The sequence below is a fragment of the Synchiropus splendidus genome, chromosome 7, assembly GCF_027744825.2.
Source record: "Synchiropus splendidus isolate RoL2022-P1 chromosome 7, RoL_Sspl_1.0, whole genome shotgun sequence".
NCBI classification, from domain to species: domain Eukaryota; kingdom Metazoa; phylum Chordata; class Actinopteri; order Syngnathiformes; family Callionymidae; genus Synchiropus; species Synchiropus splendidus.
Genome location: NC_071340.1, coordinates 17,238,919 through 17,262,138, shown reverse-complemented (window position 1 = coordinate 17,262,138; position 23,220 = coordinate 17,238,919). Strand labels below are relative to the sequence as shown.

The 23,220-nt window shown below is 47.8% G+C and overlaps 1 protein-coding gene across 2 annotated transcripts in view; it reads left to right on the top strand.

The window, feature by feature from the left end:
• Window positions 1–410: 410 nt before the first annotated feature.
• The window catches only part of kremen1 (kringle containing transmembrane protein 1), a 49,400-nt gene continuing 26,590 nt past the window's right edge, over window positions 411–23,220 (top strand). The window contains exon 1 of one of the 2 annotated variants that reach the window (XM_053871657.1): window positions 411–848. In XM_053871657.1, coding sequence (XP_053727632.1) covers window positions 770–848 — 79 coding nt within the window. In that variant the 5' untranslated portion in view covers window positions 411–769. The remainder of the gene's footprint in view (window positions 849–23,220) is intronic. The other variant, XM_053871658.1, reaches the window with a different exon arrangement.

The window sequence follows — 23,220 nt, the reverse complement described above, 5'->3', positions numbered from 1 at the left end:
CAATTTTCCCTTCCTATACCCTTTAATAATAAGTGCTAAATAACTGGCTGTTGCCAGTAACACGTCTCATGTTTTGACAGTGCTGTTTTGACTTTTATTCTATTCTGCCATTCTTCTGAGGTCAGCAAGACTTCAGTCACTCACTCAACATTATCAAGCTAATGAACTTCACTGACTCCCACTGTCCTGTTTAATGTCGTTGGAAATATATATTTGTCATAATTCAGCTTTTCAATTCATGTCCACGTCGATATTTCCCCTCCCTGTTTGAACAGTGAGTTTAAAATACTAGCACTGGCTACTGGAAAAAAAAAATATTTGGCGTGAGGGACTAAACTTCCAGCAGAAAGGTTGTTGTGTTTTGAAAGTGTTTCTCAACTGTACTGGTTTCCGTCCGTGTTGGACTGGATATGGAGTGAGAGTTGGCAGGGGAAAGGTGTTGTGAGGCAGGACGCCTCTTCTTATCTGAGCGCGTCTCGCTCGGTGATTCGGTGTCGCTGGTCCGGACTCCTCCAGCCCACCGCCAGCCTCCACCTCTTTTCTCCTCGGAGCTGCAGGTTGAAGCTGCTGCCGCTGCTCGCTTCCTGTCACATGGTTGGAAATCGGATCCCTGCCTGCTACTATCTGGTCCCATCGCTGTGTTGTTCAGAGTCCGTGCGAGCGGAGTGGCGGAGAGACGCGCCGCAGAAGTTCAGGGACTTTACCACAGCCAGACCCGGACCGACGCCTCCTCACCTGAGACTCCTCCACCGCCGCCGCCGCCGCCACCATGGACGCCCGGTCGCTCACCTCCGCGCTTCTCCTCGCTGGGTTTTTATCTTCCGCAGCCTTGAATCACTTCGACACCGGTGAGTGAACTTCCGAACCGCCCCGCTTCTCCCGCTCCTCACAACACGGCCGAGAACTTCACCTCTCTCCCTGCCAGTTATTACACATTAACCCATCACAAACGACGCGACCTTCACCTCCCAAACTCGCTCAGATGAATCCAAACAAAGTTTGTTTTCATCCTCTCGCCGTAACGACTGAACGAGTGATCCCAATGCTTTTGTTTTTGTCGTGTCATAAACAGAAGGCAGAGCGTGATTTGCCGCTCAGGTGCGGTGTTTCTACTCTGCATTTCTTCATGAAAACTTGCGGGAGAATAGCAGTCAAATCAAGCTGATGTTCATATCAGATGAAATGTCCTTTATGAAAGCGAACGCTGACGGTTACAGTCCAGGCGCAGTGAGCGGAGGACTGAAAGTTGAACCAAGCGTTGTCCACACGCTGCGTCTGCTCCCCATCACCCCCGGCAGCCCTCGTGTCCGCGGGTCTAATAACGATGACCGCACCAGCCAGGCGGCTCCTTGCTGTCATTTGCGCTGCGTTTCATGTCGCTGCAGCAAATCCCCTGCTTTCCTTTTTAATTTCTTGTCTCTTAATTATAGCCTTGCGTTTCAAATTAGAGGCTCCACCATCTGGGCTGCTGCGTAACTACTCCCATGTGTACCTATGCATTAACCAAGCATCTCAAGCCACGGTATTCCCCCTCGTAACACCGGAGGGAAGCACGTTTGGCCGCAGTCAGCTGGGCCAGATGTTACCTGCAGGGAGGCGGTGGTCCACGCTCTGAGGTGGCTCTGCTGCTGGCGTGATGGCGCTCACCTGCTCCAGCTCTGGAGTCTACTGGCAGCGTCAGGTGCAGCCAAGATAAACACTCTTATCAGAGATGTTATCCAGAAACGATTAGAGTCTGCGCACATGAAAGCACACACACTTGTGTGGTCCAGTCTTGGTGTGTGTTGTAGCACTCTAAGACAGTGAGAAAAGTGTGTTCATAAGTCACATATCCAGACCAGGGCGATGCCCCCCCCCCCCCCCCCCCCCCCCCTCCCTGTGTCGAGTGTGTTGTGCTTCTGTGAGCATGTGTGTGTTGTTAGTGTGCTTGAAAGACATCTATATAAACTGTATACTGTGTGTGAGTGAGCTGTATTACGTCTATGTTTGACTACAGTTGTTTGTGTTACTACTTATATGCGTGTTCCCGTGACATCACGTGTGCGTGTGTATGGAAATATACAACATATGTGAATGCTGGTATGTATTGTGTGTGTGTGTTGTGCTCCTTGTGTTGCTATACTTGCAGGGACTAATTCTCGGAAACACCCCTCCTTGTATGTCCTTTATGGGGAGCTTTTGGCAGTATTTTAAATTTCAATTTGTGGGTTCAAACTTCAAAATAACTGGGTCATTATAACTGGCTTTCAGTTTGGTTCAGAGTCCTGGTTAAGGTTAACCATGTGTTTTGGTAGGTTAGGTTTAGGTGAGAGGCTGCGGAAAGTGTGAAAGTCAACATGTCCCAATAAGACATAAAAACATGACTTTGTGTGTGTGTGTGTATGTGTGTGTGTGTGTAAGCAACCAAGTGTTGTGTTTCAGATGGAGTGTCAGCTGAATCGTGTTGTTGCTAAAGTTGTGTGTGTTCACGCAGTGTTGTGTGTTCAATGGGGAAAATATAGGCCAATGTGTTGAGTAGCTGATGTTGTGTAACAGTGGTCAAACAAGTCAGCTTTTGTCACCCTATTGTCTGTATTATAGTCAGGTGCGTGTTAATGTGTTAATGCTATACGTTAATAGCCTTATGTCACTCATGTTCAGCCTGTTGCTCTCGTTTGTTGTGGGGCCCCCGAGGTCAACCGTCCCTCTGCCGTACAGATGCGCATCATCTGCCTAAAGGCCCACTTATGCTCAATGATCCGGATACATTCGGAAACTTCTGTCTGTGGTCGCCATTCTTTTCCTCCGTATTTCTGCACGTTTCCACAAAGCTTATGGATACGGACCAAAACGGAGCAATACCACCAGGAACCATGGGGGCAGTGTTGCTGTTACTACCCGATACAAAGCTCAAATGAGACACAAAGGAGACGTAACAATTCTCTGTCCACCAGTCACAATATATTTAACTGCCTCCGACACCGCTGCCTCTGTTTCCTGTTTTGTGCAAGAGCTACATGATCAATACTTCTTCCACAGTCACCATGTTGGTTTTGGAGTGTGTTGTTGCCATTAACTTTTGACTCTGGGCTGCTCCCCCCGGTGGATATATTGGTAAACAGCAACATAAAGAACACACTGAAGCATGTGGTGGTAACATCATATGGAACGGAGGGTACAGCTTCGTACGTAAAGGAAGCAGAAATGGGCCTCTGATCGTGTTGATTTGTCAGATTCAGGTTTGATCTACAATCATGTGATAGTGTGTTGTTATCGTCAGCAGCAGGCCATTTAAGTCCAAAAAACAATTAGAGATGCAGAAAAGCGTGGAGTGCAAACAAAGCCGGTGTGTGACCTGCAGCATGCTAACAACTCCAGACTATTTACCCAGGAGATATGTGTGTGTGACTGCTCAGACGGTGACACACCTGAACTCTGGTGTCAGACGCTGTTTTGTCTGCCGCTTGCTGCTCACTTGGCAGGAGAGACGTTCGCTCAATAGACGCTGGAGTCTGTCAGAGCTGTCAGGAGCGAGCGTGATCCAGTTATCTCAGTAAGCCGGTAATGATGCCGCTGGTGGCGGCAGCAACAAGCCGGAGCCGGTCGACCAGGAAAGGGTTCCTTCTTTCTGGCGTCTGATGGCTCTTCTTGTTGTGTTTATGGAAATGATGCGGCGGGACTTCAAGGTCGCAGCAGATGGGAGAGTTTTCCGTATCCAAGAACTGCAGGCGGATCTGATTAAATATCTCAGGGTCGGGTTCACCAGTGTCACTCGTCTGTGGTGAAGAAAGAGCTGAGCCAGGAGACACAGGTCCCCACTGTGGTCACCACTTTTCTCTGGCTGCACGTTCTCACCGAACATGACTGATGCTGGAGTGGCGCAAATACATGGACATGCACCAATGTAGCCGTCGGAAGTGGCATCTTTCATGACGTCGTGTTTCGAGACGCACAGGATGCTCAAGTTAACCGATGCTACTGTATGTTGACCTATGTGGAGAGTAGGGAGAGGCACAATTTGTCATTGTCATCATGAGCAATTGATCCTGGAGTTCGCAGGATTCCATTTGTCCTGCGACAATAAGTGTCCCCCTCTGCCGGGACAGAGGACGAAAGCGTCCCGCCTAGTTTCCATCGGCAGTCGGTGACAATAAAATGGCTAGTTTTTATTCATGAGAAGTGAATCTCTCTCCAACCTACAGGGGTCCACATTCTCATTCATGATGTGGGGTGATCATTGTGTAGCGAAAACCCTTATAAGTTGATGTTATCCTGTTATTAGCTCTGACTGCTAACATGCTATCGCTATGAGTAAGCAATCACAAGTGAAGCAAGTGAACACTAGGGTGGGTGTGGCGCTTTGAGAGAGTGGTTCAGTACGTGACTCTGTTTGTGTAAGTGGAGCAGGCGCTGGTGTCTTATCACATTGTCCCTGTACTCGGGATGTATTCTGGGAGGAGGCCCAGGGGCATGGCCAGGTCATGCTGGAGAGATGACGCCACTGTTGAATCAGGAACACCTTGGATTTCCCTCAGGAGAGAGGACGTTTGCTGCTGCCCCTCGACATGACCTCAGACATGCAGTGGAAAATAGCCTGCACTCTGAGACTGAATAAACATCATCAGATGTCTGTTAAATGGGCCGGTGGCGCAACAAAAGTTCACAACCCGACAGGTTCCGTGGTCCGGCAAACGATTCATCGCTGTGCTTTAGTGCCAGCAGGTTGTTTTCCCCACGTTCTGTGCATAAAACGACGGAAAGGAGAACAGCGTCCATGAAGGCGTGAAACTTTTCTGCTGCTGCTTTATTCCAAACAAGCATCTGCTCTTGAACAACCCCGTGCTGAGCGCTGACACTTCCGTCACTCACAATCTGGTGCTGAAATAACAATAACCAGTCTCACAGGTCTGGGGCTCATCCTCACCTGTCACATGCTAACAACGCTGGATTACTCAGCGCACACGTTATTCCCTCCGAGTCATTTCACGCATGTCTGCGCAGCGGCTGCGAGGAAACTCGAGCCCACGAGGAGCTTCCCCGGCCTGGTGGAGCCTTTGATATGAACCGGATGCGTCTTCATCCGTCTGTGATTCTGACAGCTCTGTCTCTTTGCATTACCTGACGGAAGCGGGTCTAATGTTTTCGCAGCTTCGGGAGCTGCCGGCGCTTGACTGAACCCAAGTCAGCGTGGCGAAAGGAATCGATGGTGACCGCGCTTGTTCGAGAGCCTGCGGTTACGAGAGCTGCCTGACAAGGTTTCCAACGGCCGCTCCAGATTCACGTTTGATTTCAATTCTGTCAAAGACACACGCCCTCTCAACACATGCAGACGGTTATCTCCATGTTGACTCTTTCGTCAGCTGAGTCATCCACTGGAGACTCCGATAAGAGCTGCCTCTTTTAAGGTAGAGCAAGTGTGTGTGCTTATAGAAGTCTGTACCATGTGAGGACTCATCTTCTTTGAGTCCCTGTTAAAGGGGCCTGGCTGCCGACACTTCCCCTCAAGTCCGTCCTTGTTTTCGCACTCTGGAGAGCTGACCGACGCTTCACAGACCGACGGTATCTGCTTCACGATCTGGCCTCTCCGGGTGTCATCTGGCACATCCTCCCTCCTCCCTGTGTGATCTCCGGCCAGCGGCTCTGGGTTTGGCCCCCGCTCACTCAGATTCATCATCCTCCAGCCGCAGACGGAACTGGGCAGCGCCGCGAGGCGACTTGGCCGCAGTTTGTTTTTAAAACATGCGATGACCTCACAAACATTTCCTCGTGCAGAAGTTTGGATTGTAGTTTTTGGTCACGGAGCTTCTGTTTTCACTGGCCATGACGACGCGTGATTGATACACCAAGTTTTATTTTCAGGACTTGGGTGTTGTGTCGGGTCTCGGAGCAAGGGAGAGTTGGTCTGAATGAGAAGAGCAGGGCGACTGGGACCCAACATGGACGTGCGCAGGAGAGCTCTCGCACACGATGAGCTCACGCCTGCTGACTAGCATCAGTCACAGCTCAGAAACCAGGGACAGATGTGTCCACAATGTTTTGGCCTCACCCAATATGATTTTATTGAGGCGTCTAATACCGTTAAATCTGTTTATTTAGATGCCGGATTTATTTTATTTTGTTTTATTTTATTTAAAAAAGTAATAATTTAGTTAAAATGTTTAATAATGAATGAATGATTGTTTACATTTAGTTTGTAATTTTTTTTTATATCATGAAACAATTTGTATTTGACTCGTGTTTTGTTAAGTTTGTAAGTTTTTGTTAAGTTAAATATATGTTAAAACAGGCTTCATTATTAAATAATTACAGCAGAGAAAGTGAAATTTGTATCTGACTCAGAAGAATATTATTTTGAGACTCTGTGGTTCATATATTTAGTTTTCTGGGGCATAGAAGCAAATAAATGGAATAAAATAATTTCACTTAATTGCATCATAAAGAGAAACTGACTCTAGTAGTGAGATTACAAAGATACGAGTTTTATACCTTTCAAAATCGAAACTTGAACTGAATAAGTTGCATAAAAATACAATGAAACTGTGTGAAGTTGAAGCTCCCAAAACCAACGTTCCTCGTCTGATAGTGTAACTCCACCATAAATGTATTAATAGTTTTGTCTGTTTGCCCATAAAACTGGTTCCATCTGGAGACTCCTGAAAGCCTGGATTTTAAGAGCCACATCAAGTGTCACTGAAGTAGCCCCTCCTCCCACGGCCGCCCGCCTTTCCCCCTCCGAAGAATCCCCCCACTCTCATTCTCTCTCCCTCCGGCTGCTTGATCCACTCAGAACTTGTAAATGAAGTCTGTGCGGCGGAGTTAACAAGGAGCCAGCTCACAACACAGAAGGTTCGTTGTGAGTGTGTGAAGTATCAGGGGCGATTCTCCATCCAGGGACCCATCTGGGGTTGCTGGTAAATCCTCCCTGCTTGGTGTGGGATGAGACAGAGAGGGATGATGGTGCGCTGCTTCTGGTCCTCAGATGTGGGCGCTGTGGTGACTCCACACTCTTCCGGTTCAGTGTGGGAGATGGAAACTCCTTCTGTGCGGCGGATTCCGATAAGTTGCTGTGGTGTGTGTACGCCAGTGTGTATGTGTGTGGACTTTACGATGGCCCGTACCTATGATTAAAGACGTGGTTGTTGCTCTGCTTCACTGAAGTCTTTTTCCACTGCGGCCTCCAAGAATACAGATTAGTGATATCATTTAACGTGTGTTTTCCACCAACACGTACCTGATGTTTGCAAGTATCTTTGAAGCATTAAATGTTTCAGAGTGGTACTTTCTCACTATTTCAAATGTTAGCGACAGACTCTGGTTTTATCAGGGGCTAGTAAGGAATACGGTGCTTCATCATTGGGGATTGTCTACTAGATTTAAGGGAGGAAACTGGAGTATCCAGGTGGACAGAAACAGACAATGTAGTCAGCTATAATTGGCTACTAGATGGGTTGCTGCTGGGTTCATCAGTTGTCAGTCTCTTTTCCAGCGGACCAGGTCAGGTCCCTTTTCCCTCTAGGCCCCTTTGTGTTTCCACCAAGTTCCGCACTTTGTTGAGGGGGTAGGAATGTGGGCGGAGACCTGGGCGGTGACAACAGCCAGCACATTAAAACAAAGTCAGCAACATCAGGGTTCATGCCATCACTTCCAAGTCTTCAGCGCAACGCCGCTTCTCTTGTTGTGGCCTTTGATCCTCCGATATATTTGCTTAATACAACTCTTCTCAGCAGAACGCGGTTATTCCATCTCCATCATCTGGCAGCGACACCCTGGAATACTCGGTTGTCATGAACCATCCTCCATGACTTGGCATCGCTCATTGTTATTTTTGTGTTTTTGCTAGCACTCAGCAACCAGCAATGGCTGCCGAGACTGTGGCTCTTAACACAATCCGCAAATACTTCGTACTTAGTTTGCATCTCGGCACTCAAACATGTTGGTGTGTTCGTCAGGTCAGACTAGTTGACAGATCATACAGGTAGCAGGTGACCAGTCGACCATCAAAATAGTCTTGATTGTAGCCAAGTGATTCTTGTGTTGCACAAAAAGTCGTAAGACAGTGGCCCGTTGCGTCAGTCGTAAGCAAGTCGGTCACATGACATTGAAGAGAAAAACAAATTGTTGTTTGGACTAATCGAGACTGCGATTTCCGTCTCGCATCATGCCAACCAAGCCAACAACTATTCATTAAGTTTCATGACTTGACTTTTCCCAGCTGAAGTTTGTCTCGTTCAAGGTCACCTTGAAGGGCGGGCATCCGTCACAGTGCAGAATAATCAACTAGGCTTGTTTATTCTGTCTCTACCTCCATCCGTCATTTGAATGATGAGCACGGAAATAAATGGCCTCATCTCCTGAAACCTCGAGTGTCCTCACATTCCTTTGGGTCCGGAGGTTCAGAGCGTTTGTCTTGATTGGTTTTAAACCCAGTCAATCTCTCTCTGCTTTTGTTTTGGCCGAGCACAATCAGGTGTGAACCCACATGCTGCCCTCGTAAATCCTTCCCCCACGGCGCTAACGTGAAACAACAATCGACTTTTGCAGGAATTATGGGGCGAACCGCAACAGACGTACAAACAACCTCGGGTGGCTGAGACGGTTGTGGTTGGTAGAATTGAGTTGGGGATGAATAAAGTCTGTGTCTTGTTGTGGGAGATGAATTTCACTTTAGCAAGGTCAGTACTGAGCTACAGGTTCTAGTTCCTGAAGATGATTGTTGGATGTGTATGACATGTCTTCAGCATCCCACTGTAGGGGGTGAGAGCGACCGCCAGAGGACGGGGCTTTGGTCACTTGTCTAGCTTGAGAAAATCCTTCCATCATCTTCCACAGGACTCATTTCTCCAGCCTTTCAAAACCATCCCTCCCTCTGAACTTCTCAGACTCCACTCATGCTACAGAACTATCAGGTGCTCCACAACTAACGCTGAACTTCTAAACTAAAAACTTCTTAACTCCTTCCAAACCAGGCCTTCCAGTTGATCTGTGTCCTCGCTGCCGCTAAACCATAAAACATGTTTGTTTTTTTTACTTTAATGACCGGTTCCGCTATCCGTTCATGGTCCATCCGTCAACACTCGTGTCGCTATTTTAATTAGATGCTAATTGTAATTGAAATAACCATCTAGAAGCTGCCAGTTATGTGGAACCGCAGAGGACTGCTTTGGCACGTGAGCTGCTCTTCAGGACTTTCCCTCAGGTTCTCAGGAGGTTGTCGCTGATGAAGGACAAGAATGTTCTGCCCTGGAAAATGCAGTTTTCTGTGTCGAACCACAGCCCATTTACTTCCTGTTGACCTTTGGGTGTTTCCCCACACAGGTCAAGATGCGGCCGACATCCTCTGTCTTTAATGCCTAGAAATTGGGCGGCCCACAAAACCGCCAACCGCCGAGACGGAGAAACAGACCCGGTTATTATAAACACAATCGTGCTTATTATGGTGCTGCTGCGATTCCCGTCCTGTCGCGTTCAAAGGCTTGGATTCGTTTGATCAAAGTGTGTCGCACTGGATCTCTGTGTCTCTCTTTTGACTCGCAGCTCTGCTCGCTTCTTTCTTCCCAAGCAGCCCTGTGCAAATGGCGACCTGTCCGCGCAGTTGCTGACGACCCAGCATGCAAAGCAGCCGGTCACTGGTGGTGGAGGTGATGAGGCGGAACAAGTGTAAAGCAAGAGATCAGTGGGAGAGAGAGAGAGATGTCCCTGATCTGCGTGTCACTCGCTGGCCTCATCCTCTCCAGAGACAACATGGAATTAAGCTGTCAAGCTGCTCTCCTGCTGTACACAACTGTCAGGCGGGGAGAGAGATAAACAATGTTTTAGGGGGCAGCTCATGTGGCCTGAGTTTTGGTTTGTGAGGTTTTGTAGCTCAAAGGTCAGTCAAAAGGTTCCCCTTTCCTCTCCAAAATGAGCTCTGACAGTTTGGTTTTCTTCTTCGATTGATTCATCACCTTCTGTTTTTGAGACACACAACTATTCTAGCTGGTGGAAGCAGAAGTGCATGGTTTTGTGTAGAGCTTGTTGAAGACAACAGGAAACCAGAACTGAAGTCATGGTCTCTGACTTCACCCTCCCCCTGTGGCATGTCTCGCTGTCACCCTTCCATTTATGGGTCCACTTCGTGCTTGTACATAAATCTAACAGCGTGTGTTTACGTCACATTCCAAACATTGTCTGGATTGGAAACCAGCTAATGCTCAGTCAAACTGGTCCACCAGTTGAAAAACTTGACATCATGGAGGTTTGGTTAAATACTGAGTCCAGAGCAGGAGGATTGGTCGAAGACTTCCAGGACTGACGGTCGTATGTATGAGCGATCGTGCGCAAGTGGACATGGAAGTTACTTCTCCAGATTTGGTGGCAAAATGCAGGCATTTGTATCACTTTGTTGCTCCGTTCCTTGTCCTTCCTTTGTCTTTTGTACTCTGGATGACTGAACAGAAATGTCTTTACCTGAAGACACCAAACTTTTCTGGACCTCTTGGCTTGTTCTTATCAATGACTTGGAACTGTTGCGATCACTCTGTTTAAAATCTCTATGGCGTGCAGGCTTGAGTCACCCGGCTGCCGTGACATTTCCAAGCGAAAGCGTTCTCATCTCCGTCGAATGACATTCTCCGTCCCGCCGTCTCGTTCCCCTCAGCACTTTGAGCCCATCAACCGGAACATGGTGAAGGCCAAACAGGGTGAAACCAGCGCGTCGGCGAACAGTAATGAAAGGGCTCAGCGTCTCATGTTTCCCTATGAATCCCATTAACTCCCGCTCAAACAGTTGTTTTCATTATCAAAACTCAATTTAATTCCCATCAATTTCAACTTTTCTGCAGCTCGGGGAGGGAAGCAGAGCTGGCGGCTTCTCTTCAGCAGAGGTCGCAGAATAGAGGTGCTGATAAAGTGTTACAGGCCGGAGGCGTGCTGATAAACTGCATCTGCTGGTTTGTTGCTTCGCCTTTTAACGTAAAATAATCGTAATTACCGCTGTGTTTGTAACACACATCTTATCTGTGGCTCAAAGGCCACAGATTTTAACTTGTTCCGGGACTAGTTTGTGGAAGCTTGAATCTGGATCTTGCCAAGTTAAAATTGATTGATTGATGCTCTGGTGTTAAAGAATAAAAAAAAAAATGGTGTAAAATTCAATGCAATAGCATCCAAATAAATTGCCCTAAATTAATGTAGGTAATGACAACAGCATTTCATGTCGTTTGCGTTCCTGTTACCTGTTGCAGTGTTGTTGTTTACTACTCAGAAACCTGCTGTAAAATGTGTTCACGAACTGACGAACCAAGCGTGACCAAAGTAACAGAGGTTTCCTGGTTCATGTCTTTTGCCGAGTCCTAACAAGGACGTGGGAGGATATTGAATTGCAATGCAACATGACCTGTCCAGCAAATCTGATTTCATTTTACGCTGCCGTTGTGACTGGTCCTCTGAGGTCAGCTGGACTGCGGTGGAAGTAATGGCAGCCACTTAGAATAAATGGAGAGTCATTTCTTCGCGGAGCCCGGAGATCTGGTTTATGTCCTGCTCTTGTGGCCTGAGTCGTAAATGTGGGCCACATTCAGAGGGGGACTCATCTGCAGAACACGGCTCAAAAGGCAGGGCAAACATTGAGAGGAGTGACGACTAAGTGGATCTCAATTCAACCGAACAAAGCGAGTGGAGAGGTGCAGATAAAGCACTTACGGTGGGTTATAATGTCCATTAACCTCAGAGGATAGGTACCGAACTTTACAGGCCACATCTCTGTCACAAACAACCATTGTTCCGCAAGCCGTGGAGCCACTGATATCCCCTTCCCAAGTGAGGCCTTTCTGAACAGACATTCGCTGAAAAGGCTTGAAATTCAAGTCGACAAGACGAGAGGCCCCGATTCACTTGTCTGTCCGGCATTGAAGGTGAATACGGTTCCCCCAAGGTGAACATGAAACGGGCTCCATCCGCCTCCGTGGCACCAGAGCTCAGCCGACGTACTCGTCCGGCCGGTCACACTCGGACGGTACCATGAAACAGAATCCGCTGACCCTCACTGGATCCGTCTTAATGGATCCCAGTCTCAGTGAGGCCGCTGGGATGCCCCTCTGTCTTTATACCAGAGACATCTGGTTCCCAGGACGTGCTGCTCTCCCACAGCCACACCAACCCCAGTGAAAACGGATCGCTTTCACAGTCAAGATCAGGAACTGGAGACAAGGCCAGTTAATAGTGGTCTGAGTGTTCATCTCTGCGGTCGCGCTGTTGCAGCCTATTGTGCAGTCGCGTCCTGAGATGTGCGCTTCATTTCACTCGGTGATTCGATACAGTGGGTGTCTGGAATTTGTTTGTCCCGCCGTGAAACAAGTGACTTCGAGAGGAGGGTTTAAATGGGACAAGAGTTGAAGATGAATTTACACGTTGGTGATAGCGATCGGGGATCAAAGCGAGAGATGAAAACAGCTACACCCGTCTGTTGCCTCCAGCTATGGAGAGACTGTCAGATTTACATGTGAGTCCTGGCTGCAGAAAATCCCAGCAAGGCACAGGCTGATGCTTCAAAGTTTAGAACGCCTGGTAAAACAAACAGATCGTGGCGCTTTCTTCCCCTCGTGTTTGTGACTTGCTCGACACGAGCCTGCTGGCGACATATTGGAATCAGATGGTCGCTCCCCGCACATGTTGTTGTTGTTAATCCAGCTCCACAGGCACGCAGATGTGAGACTTCAACATGTGTCCACCGTTGACCTCCACTTCCCAAACTGTCTCTTGTGAAACTGTCTCTTGTGAAACTGCCCCGGGGGAGGTGAGCAAATCCCACACTCGGACCGCTGCAGTTATGCGTAATCGTGCCGCCTGCCCTGAAGCCGCATTCGCCCATTTGATCAAATACAGTTTCCAGGAAGCTAGTTGTTGCGCTTGTTCCCGAAAACGACCCTCGGTGTGAGGCATTGTTGAGGGGATTCCCTTCAAATGAGCTCCCCTGGTTTTCTGGGGGCGAAAGGTGGCGGACCTGGTGTGAAGGAAGTGGGAGGTGTCAGGGGGTGCTGTGCATGTCTGGGGTGCAATACCTGTGAGGCTCGCACCTGTGATGCGGAGGCCCAGTTTGAGACCTGAACTGAAGCCTGCGTGCAAATCATTGTTGGACCTTGGGATTGATTTGCATCAGACACTGCCCACGCACGTGCCTCTATAGCAGGGGTGGGCAACTGAATTTCCTGTGGGGCCACATTTTTCCTGTGAGGGGCCAAAAGAAAGGATGGATGAAGAAAGACAACCCTGATGGGAGAGGTCAGAAATATTTATTTATGTTGTAGAGAGTGGGAAAAAAATCTGTGTCATTTTAAAACATATTGTATATTTATATATTTTATAAAAAATAGATTTCCCCCATAAACTTGAGCACCAACACCAGTGGCAACATCTACTTCCCGATCTGTCAAAATAGCATTTTAACCTGATCACTTGCTTCCATGGGAGTGGCTTCTATCAAACAGAACAGTGCCATGATGTATTTCGGGAAGTTTTGAGGGGTTAAGAACGGCATCTTTAATTGCTCCATCCCCTCGACTCCAGACCTTTATTTATCCCAGTTTTGCACAGACCCTGTAATCACGCAGCGCGGTGCAGCAGTGTGTGTGTGTGTGCGGTGGTGTGTAGGTGTGTGTTGGGGTCTGTAATGGTGGAGGACAAAGCCCTGCTGCAACAGCACTGTCAGAGCTTCAAACCAAAACCACATATAATTTACATTCCTGAGATAGCAGCGAACCTGAGCACAAACAGGACGATGGAAAACAGGTGTGTTGCTCGCCCTCCTCCTCTCACCTGCGCACGGGTTCATACACATGGACCTGGCGAGAGACAGTACAGCGGACACTGGCAAAAACTTGACTCCTGCTCAGGTCGATGGAAGTTGTAAAAACTGGGAGCTAAGATCGTCGCGGCTCAGTTTTTCATCAGATTTCTTGGTGAAAACTATTGCACTGCAGTTCTGTTCTTGCTATTAAATCAAAGAACAAAGCTCAGGCATCACCTCCAGTAGGACTGGAAAATAGAGCACAGGCGGTGAGGCTCTGCGGAGCCTAGAGGACAGTTCACCTCTTGGTTGAAGGGTGGTGGTTCGCAAGTTCGCCATTTGTCGTCGTGTCAGTGCTAACGGAAAAGCCGTGGTTCGGTGGTAGAAGGCGCTAATGACGCATGGGAAGCATCCTTGTTGCATCATCAGCAAAGGCCGTGGAACGTTCACAGTCGGTGGGCGATATTTAGAGCAGCGTGACGTGTGGGTGAGAATGGCATCGCTATAATGACACTGGAAACAAAGGAGCCAGTGTCTGCGTCGTGGTGTGTGCGGGTCTGTGCCGCCACATCGAATCCATCTTAAAACATGGATGAAAATTGCTTCCTTTCATTCCGCCTTAAGTGCATCAGGACATGAGGGATGAAAGAAGGAATGATGTGGGCAGGAGCTCGGATGAGTGCGGACTAGTTCGTCCGAATGTGCCAGTTGACTCCGTCCATTTACAGGGAAAACAACGCCAGACGCCCCCATGTGAGTCCATTAGCCTCAGCTGAGCGTCATGTCTTGTTATCAAAGGCGGCATGTGATCCGACAACTATTTGGGGATTTTGATGTGTTTCAACTGAGACAACACAGCTTTATTTATCATCAAAGTTCAGCTGCTCGGGTGCACCCCACGTCTGACGTTCGAGCGTCCGATCCCAGTGAGGACTGAGAGCGGCCCGTCAGCCCGAGACAAACAGGGGCGAGGACCTTGTTATGCTACTAGCTAGCAGCTGCGCGGCAGAGCGGCGAGGAATGCCTGAGATTCCCAATTTTGTTTTTTACTGTCACTTTTATCTGCCTCATCTTCGGCGGCTCTATCTTTAACTCACCAAACGCGGCGTAAAACACTTCATTGGTGTCAAGCGGGAGAGGATTAAACTTTTACAGCCTGCAGTGTTGTAAACGCTCATCCTGGTCTTGCCTTTCATTTTGCCGTTGTCTTCACTTGTTCGGCTCTTTTTCCCATCCGTCTCTCGCTCATTATCTTCTGTGGTCATTGACTGACTCTAATTTGCTCCCTGGTTTAATTTAGCATCGATCTCCAGCTCACATGTCAGAGAGCTCAGCACAACATTGCACTCCTTAAATCCAGTCATCTCTTTGTTCCACAAGTTCATTCCTTGCAGTGGGGTATTTTGAGTGGCATCCAAATCTCACCTCAGAATATACTAAGGTGGTGCTTTCATGTCAGGCCTTTTAACTGGTGTTTCCTGAATGTAGCCATTAGCATGGTGCTATCTGAGTGAAGGTGTGTAAACACAACACCCAGCGCTGCTATTTGGGAGGCAGGATTTTAAGTTGCCACTTAGCGCCACGTCTGCTTCACTGTTCACTGTCATGTTGTGGCCGATTATCAGCGCGTACATGCAAGTGTGGGCGTTGGCCTTGTGTCAAGCGAAGCCCCTTCAGACAGTGTGAGCTCGGTGACACTGTAATGTCGACGCTTGTCCTTAAACATTACGCAACATTCATTAAAGCAGGTGTGGGCAATTAAGTTTCCTGAGGGGCCACAATAAACTATGTGACTGTTGTGCCGACAGAAGAAATAGTCTAAAATTGAACTTGAATTTTGTCAAAGTATTTTAACTGTGTTGAAACAGTTCTGTGCACAGGACTCCATGGCTTTATGCGCTATATATATGTGTAATATCATGGTACAATGCTTCATTTTATTATTAAAAGATTCTCATAAGAACTGGCAGCTTTTTATTGTTGAATATATTGGTAACAGATCTGTGGGTAAATCATATAAATTACAATATTATATGTTTTTTTCCTGATGTATCTTTTATTTATTCATTTTGAGGGACAACAAATCATAATAAAATGAGTGTTACATTTAAAATTATCATGTTTTGCTGAAGAATCCAATATAATCCAGTGATCTCACAGCTGTGGGGGAAGAAGAGCTGAATAAAAGACAATCAGATTGAACCAGTACAGTATGTGTGGTCTGACCTCATGAGGGCCACAAAGATGCAGGAAAGGGGCCACATTTACACACGTCTGCTGTGGATGAAGTGCAGCTGCTTCACAGCAAGATCGAGGGCTGAAAACCTGCTTGAGGGTGCAGCCCTGTGTCCTTTCTCTGTTGTGGCTGTGCATTTGTGGATTTCCTCTAGGTACTCTGGTTTCTTCCCACTGTGGTGTTGAGGATGGGACCACCAAACATGTCGAGACCAAAGTGAATACAGAACAAACTTCCAGTTTGCCTTCAGAGTAATGATCTGTGCTCAAGCATATTAAAATGAAGTGGATACATTGTAGCAAGCAGATGACACATGACACACCATGGAGGCGGACAAGATGGTTTTCTATGCGTTTTAAAAGAAAAATCCAGAAAGAAGTAATTATGATGTTCCAAACAACGGTTGCTCGCGGAATTAAAGTCAGGCATGTGAAGAGCTGAGGACGGAGAGAGATTCAGTTTGGTCTCGGTCTGGATGTAGTCGAAGTGGCCTCGACTGCCACACAGTCCTGACAGATACACATTCATTGATGGCTCATGTCTGAGTGGCCCATGGGGCCCCGCCTCCCCCACAGGACTTGAAGGCGAATTTATGACAAGCCTCTGTATGGTTTTGAACTGTGGGAGGAAACCAGAGTGGCGTAACAAACCCACACACGCGCTGGGTAATAGCTCTATATTCCGTGTTTGTGGTGCCGCTTCATCTTTTTTGGCAGCTAGACGACAGTCACTGCGAAATTCCCCTCATCAGAATGGAAGTTTCTTTCTTCTGAAATGAATTTTCTTATCGCTGCATCAGCTGCTTCATTCATGAATTTATGACTGTTTTGTTCAGCTCATTAAAAACCTTCACAAGAGAGAGGTGGAAGACTGGATTGTCTGAGATTTCTCTGCGCTCAGACGCTCGTGGGTCGTGGCAGCGCTCTGTTGACATCCCTCCTCACTCTGACACTGCTGGACCCAGCGACGCAGAAATCTGGATTTGTGACTGGAATAAAAGGGGCCGCGTGTAATCGTTCCAATACTGCAATTTTGGCTGCGACTCCTGCGGAGTTCCGTGAATTACAAGTCGAAGCGAGATGTGGTGGTGGGAGTTTCAGACCGGAGTGAGGCCTCTGGTTTATGCTCTGGTTATTGAGGCTTCAACTTACGGTATGAAATGAGAAGCAGGAGAGCAAAACCCCACAGAGGCGCTCGCAGAGTGAGGTCGTCGGGAGGCAGCTGCTTACTTGCACTCTCACTGACTCTTTAAAAATACTCGCTGGCGAAGGCAGGTCGGAGGGAAACCAGCAGAGGTGTGGTCAATCACTAACTTTTTTACCAGCATCCACTATAATTAATAGGATGCTCTTCTAAATCTGCGAAGCCTTGTTAATGGAGGCGGAGGCCTGCCAAGTGTCTGAAGTCTGATGTGGGCTTGATGTGGCTGAGGTGAGGACCGGGGCCAGCTGCGGCCTTCAACAACAACAGAGGAGCAGGGCTCACATCTGGCTCAGCGCTGGATGCATTTTTACAGCTTTAACAAGTCAAGATTGTGTTTTTAAGCAGCAACGCCCCCAGCGTGGGCCCACGCCTTCGGCGTTTCAACTCGTGCCAAATCCATTTCACATGAAGCTCGTGAAGCTGTTTTGTGCGGCAGGTGCGGGAGGCGTTTCAGAACCGGTCTGCTTTTACAAGGTGACTTAGACTGATGTTTTTCTGATCTCTTGAAGGCATTTTTGTCCCCATGCTAAAAACAGGCGAGCTTGGTGGCCGCAGAGCAGGAAGGTTGCTGGTTTGATAACCAGCTTTGTGCTAACTGATGTCTCTATGTTGTCCGTGAACGGTCTGGCAAGGCTTCCCGGGAGTTCCCCTCCTCTCACCCCATTAATGGAACACGTTCATGAGATTCCAGGTCTGCTTTAGATTAAGATGATGTAGCATTCCTGCATGAACAGCAATCACAGGATTATATAATCCATCACCATCGTCATTTGTTGCTTTATGTGCCAGGTGGCTCCCTATCCAGGACCACATAAGTGGCGCCCCCAGGAGGCAACATGCCTCTATTGCCTGGATGATCACAAGAGGATTTGGTGAGCCGACGAAAACAGGAAGAGTAAAGGAGGAGATGTTGAAAAGCTAGTTCAGCCTCTGTCCGTGCTCTGCATTATTTCTGCAAGTTTCCACAAGGCTTACGGACACGGATATGGAATAGTACTACCGGAAACCTTGGGGGGCAGTGTTGCTATTACTACACAAAGAAGACATAACTATGACGGAAATTCTCTGTCCTCCAGTCGCAATATATTTAACAGCTTCATCGACCACCGCCACCTACAACGCTGCCTCTGATTTCCGTGGTCTTTGGAGTTTGTTGTCGTCATAAACTTTCTACTCTGGGCAGCTCCACCTGGTGGATATTTTGGTGAACCGCAACATATAGAATGCATGGAAGTGTTTGATCATTAGCACCGACTTGGTTTGAAACAGACAAGTACATTTTTGTAACTAAGGGGGCCATGAATTCCCAGTCCAAGGATTCAACCTCCCAAGACCTCTGTTCTCAATGGGCACACGACCATTGGTGCAACTGCAACCATCTACAGACCTGGAATGAAAACGCTGATCCCTACTGAAAGGTCATTGGTGATCAGTGCACCCACCAGATCTCTAAGTGGAACCTTGCCATCCAGTAGTTGGTCTCTTCATGGCGACTAATGACTTGTCCCGTCAGGAAACAATTTCCTCTAATTTAATAAGACGGACTATTACTAGTACAGTTAGCCTCTTTTCTTGTCCGAGGAACGTATAATAAAGACTGAAAGAAGCTCTTCATGTCTGCGAGGAAGCGGTCGCCTGTAATTATCCGCATGTTTCATCCTTTGTCGCAAACACAACAAATAAAAGTGTGACCTGGCAACCTCTCATAGAAACTGTTTGTTTGCTTTCTGCTGGTGACCGAAGCCCTAACTGGCCATTCGTTCCTCCTTCTCTTCCCTCCCCCCGACCCTCTTTTCTCTCAGAGCATCAAGTGCATTTGAAGTCTCAATGTGGAAGTGATTAGCTGAAACCCCAACAAATATAATAACAGGGCGATTAGCTCCCTGATCTCTCTCTTGTCAGCGGTGGAGTAGCTTTGGTTTCAGGGCGAGTCTTCTTCTCTTTTCTATTTGTAGATCGACATACATTTTATGGTTCCCTCCGCCCAGCCTCCCTCTTGCCGCGGCGCTGGTTCTGTTTCGCATCACGGCCAGTGATGAAACCACAAGAAAGAGCCTGCCCCGGTGGCGAGAGCGACCGTTGCCTGGTGACGAGAGGCGGGATATGACTTGTCAAGGGGTTGTGCAGATGGAAATGTGCCAGAGTTGGGTTTGGTCCAACTCAGTTGGGTTGTTTTCTCTGTTCTACTGCAGCATGTTTGTCCTAACATCAGGAATCAGTGCCATTAACTCATGACGCCTTCAATGTGCGCCTTGCTAGCTACTGCTTGTTAGCATGCTGTTGTGCACCCACAATGTTTGAAATGGTCGACTTTAAAAGGCGTCTTTAAAAAACATTCTGTTCTTGCTCACCAACATATTGCTTCTTGTTCCTGTCCCCTTCTTTCCTCTGAAGCTGATCCTTTTTTGAGATATTCAAATGTTGGTTTTATATATTGGGGACTGTTTATTGTCACGCACATAACCTGGTGCAAGCGTTGCTCACATCCCACATAAATATCCACATCACTCCAGCCTCAAATTGGCCTCTCATTCCTGCTTGAGAGACGTTGGGTTGTCCACAAGCTCCTAAATGCTCCATTCATCTTTACGATGGAACCACTTATCTCCGCGTCTGTGTGGGTCTAGTGCTTCCCATTCCTGCAAACCTCGCCATGAAACCACACACAGCAGCCCACCGCCTCCCAGCCTGTGGCAAAACGCTAACATATTTACCATCTCAGGTCTGGAACACTCGCTTGGCGCACAGCGGCGGGGTGGTTGCCAACAAGCAAGTTTCTGTTGGAAGAGCACAGCCGTCATTTTGATACAGAGCATCAGGCGGTGCTGCACACGGCCAAGCTTTCGGAAAGACATCTGAAGGGCACGGCTTCATTGAGGATGCAGTGGGCCGCCTGTCCCTGGCCTGATGTTATCCTCCCTGGCTGGAGCGGTCCTCATTACTTTCAGGAAGCGGCGGCTAATAGGGCCCCTGCCAAATTCTCCCCACTGCTGTCTCCGTTCAGACAGGGACATGTCAGTCCACAAGAGGCTTAAAAAAGTCTTTTGTTGCTTTAATGAAATAGTAACTTCAGCCTGAAGAAAACATCAATATTCTCTCTGAACCTTGGTCTGCATGAAGGGTGGACCAGTGTTAGTGATCCAGTGGTAAAAAGAGAGCGAGTCATTTGAGTGTGACAGTCACTCACAGTCGGTTCATCCGGAAAATGTGGCAGGTCCTGTCCAGGGTGGAGATGATGCCCCTCACTGAGTCATATTTAGCAACGAGGGGGACAGATGGACCACTTGGTTCAGCATCTTCAGTGTCACGGTGAAGAAAGAGCTTAGCCAGAGGACATGGTTCTTCACTGACCGGTGGATTTCTACTCACCTGTGGTCGCCGTCTTTGTAGTGACCCAGAGAACGAGATCACAGATGCAAGTCTTCTGTGCACTGGGTCAAATCAGGATGCCTCCTGGACACTTCCTGAGTCTGTGCATCTATGGTGGCAAATCCAGGATGCACTGGACTTGACATGAGTAAATTGTAAAGATGAATAGAACTAGAAGGAAGCTCTGGAAGAGCCTCCACATGTCTTACATATCACTGCTTTCCAGCGGTATGACTCATGCAGCACAGCACCCTCGTCGTTCCTCCATTACGCTGCAGCTTCTCTCTGGCCTCTGGTGGATTCACCAGCCACTGGTTGGCTCTCTCACATGCCAAGGCTGCAGCAATTATCTAAACCAGAGGGGGAGATGTTTGTCGACAATAGTGTGGGGTCATCATGGCGAGAACCCTTCAGCAGCTGTTGAGCTCCTGTCAGCCAGGCAGCAGAGCTGAAAGGACCTAAATTAAAAGCAAGTTTGTCTGACCGCCACTTCTTTGTTGTTTTCTTGAGCTGTGTGGCATATCTGATGGTCCAGAAAGCAACACTGAGGAAACACTAGTCAGTAGATTTTAAAAGGCTGAGGGTGTATTTAGGAGGTGTATTTTGGTCCTGGAACACTCATTCAGAGTCATCAGTAAAGAGGACACACCAAGTCCATGCCTGCTCAGGGAGGTGCATCTCCAAGTCACATGATAGAGCAACAGTGTCTTCTGCCACGGGTTCAAGGTGTTTCTGTTGTTGCTGAAGTGATGCTGGATCTGCCTCAGAACTCGCTGGAACAGTCTCAAATGTTCCTCCAGTGTCGGAGAGGGGTCGACATTAAAAGCCCATGGACTGAAGAGCAGAAGCGCTAAAAGAAGCAGGAGGTTTGGCTGCCTCACCGAGGGGTGTAACGACTGTCATACTGCGAGGCATGAGTTCATTCCCGTCACAGATAGTTGGAGTTGAATAGCCAGGTGTTTGGTGACCGCGAACAACACCAGGTTAGAGAGGTTAGCGGAGATCCATATTCCGAGCTCTTGACGGGACTTAGAGGGTGCGTGTAGTCCGACACTACCTGTGCTGATGTGTGTGTCTGCTGAGAGAAGAGCCCTCATCTGTTTTCTGTCTGTTTGTCTGTATGTTTCTGTAAATGCTGGGAAGAACAGAGATCTGTGCCAAACACAAAGCCTGGAGGTCAAACCAGCCCTGACAAGTCATTTCATGTGGCCCACAACAGCTTCCAACGTAAGACGCAGATGGGTAGCCTAGGTCCCGCCCATCTACTTCCGCCTCATGGGACCTAAATATGAAGTTATTTTCTGATCTGGCTTGATACATGCAATAGATCTAACTTAAGATACATTTTAATGGGCACTGCTTTTCCAAAGTTACTTGTGTCATATGTAGTTGCTCACTGGTCACTGGCTCTCACTCACTAGTCGGTTGTGTGAGAGCCTGCAGGCGGGACAAGCTCGACAGGGTCACCGTAAGTGTTTCACCATGTCAGCTAATGCTATCTTCTACCTTTCGGATCTGCCTCAGCGCCAGAGCGGTCGGATTCTGCTGTGAAATCATACATGCAACGTTTAATTTGTAGTCCAAATAATTGCGCGTTTTCAGGCAAATAAGTCATAAATGACACAAAAAACATAGTGGGAGCTCCCGTCATTATTTTTCATTTAAATCGAGGTGCAGCACATGAGGGTGACTGGACTTCTTGATGAGCTTGATACAATTAAACCGAGAACTAAAGTAATTACTGAAGTTCAATAGCAAAGTTCTAGACAAGAAAGTTCCGATCGAAACAGAAAAAAACAGTGATCAACACAAACAAAATCAAAAGTGTCTCTTAAAGTATCTATCTATCTATCTATCTATCTACCTATCTACCTGTCTGTCTATCTATCTATATCTATTTGTTACTTTTTTGTTTGTTTTACAGCCTTTTAATCCTCATAATTTCATTTACATAACAGCGTGTTGAACATTGTGTAAAGAGCACAGTGACAGTAAAACTGTCTCCACACAAAGGTGTCTTAGAAATCAAAACAGTAGTCTCATAAAAGTTGACACGAGTGGTCGAGGTAAGGAACAGGATCAGACTTGTCGTGGCTTCAGTAATGAAGGCCCAGCCTGAGTCACACCATCACCCTCAAACACAACTCTCTCTTTCGTGTTGTAGGACGTGGAGAGGACTCTCAGAGGACGTTCATGACGGGACGTTCCAAAAGTGAAACCGGTCGAACGGCTCAATCAAGCGCGATTATAAACACCTGCGTTGTTACGATGATACACAAATACTTTTCTTTGTGAGACGATCAGAGGTGGAATTCCGTCACAGCCCGAACCCTGACTCGGCCCCGGGGCTCAGCGCGAAGAGCCTGTCACGCTCTCCTCAGCTTGTGTTTGTTATCACGCCTCTGTGTTGGCGTCCAGCCGCCATCGTCTGCCTGCGACCGGGCCATATGGCCGCCCAGTGTTTTGACTGCACATCTACCTCTGTGAGGAATGATTCGAACAAGACGGTGATGAGTCACCCTGGCTTCCATTAGAAAGTCATTATTCCTAATCACTCTTAATGCTCTAATGGCATGCAACAGATTCAGCAGGTCACACATGTTCCGGTCTTCACACGTCAGTGTCCAAGTGTTTGATATCTAACGTCGTCGCTCTAATCTGCTGTGTGGGC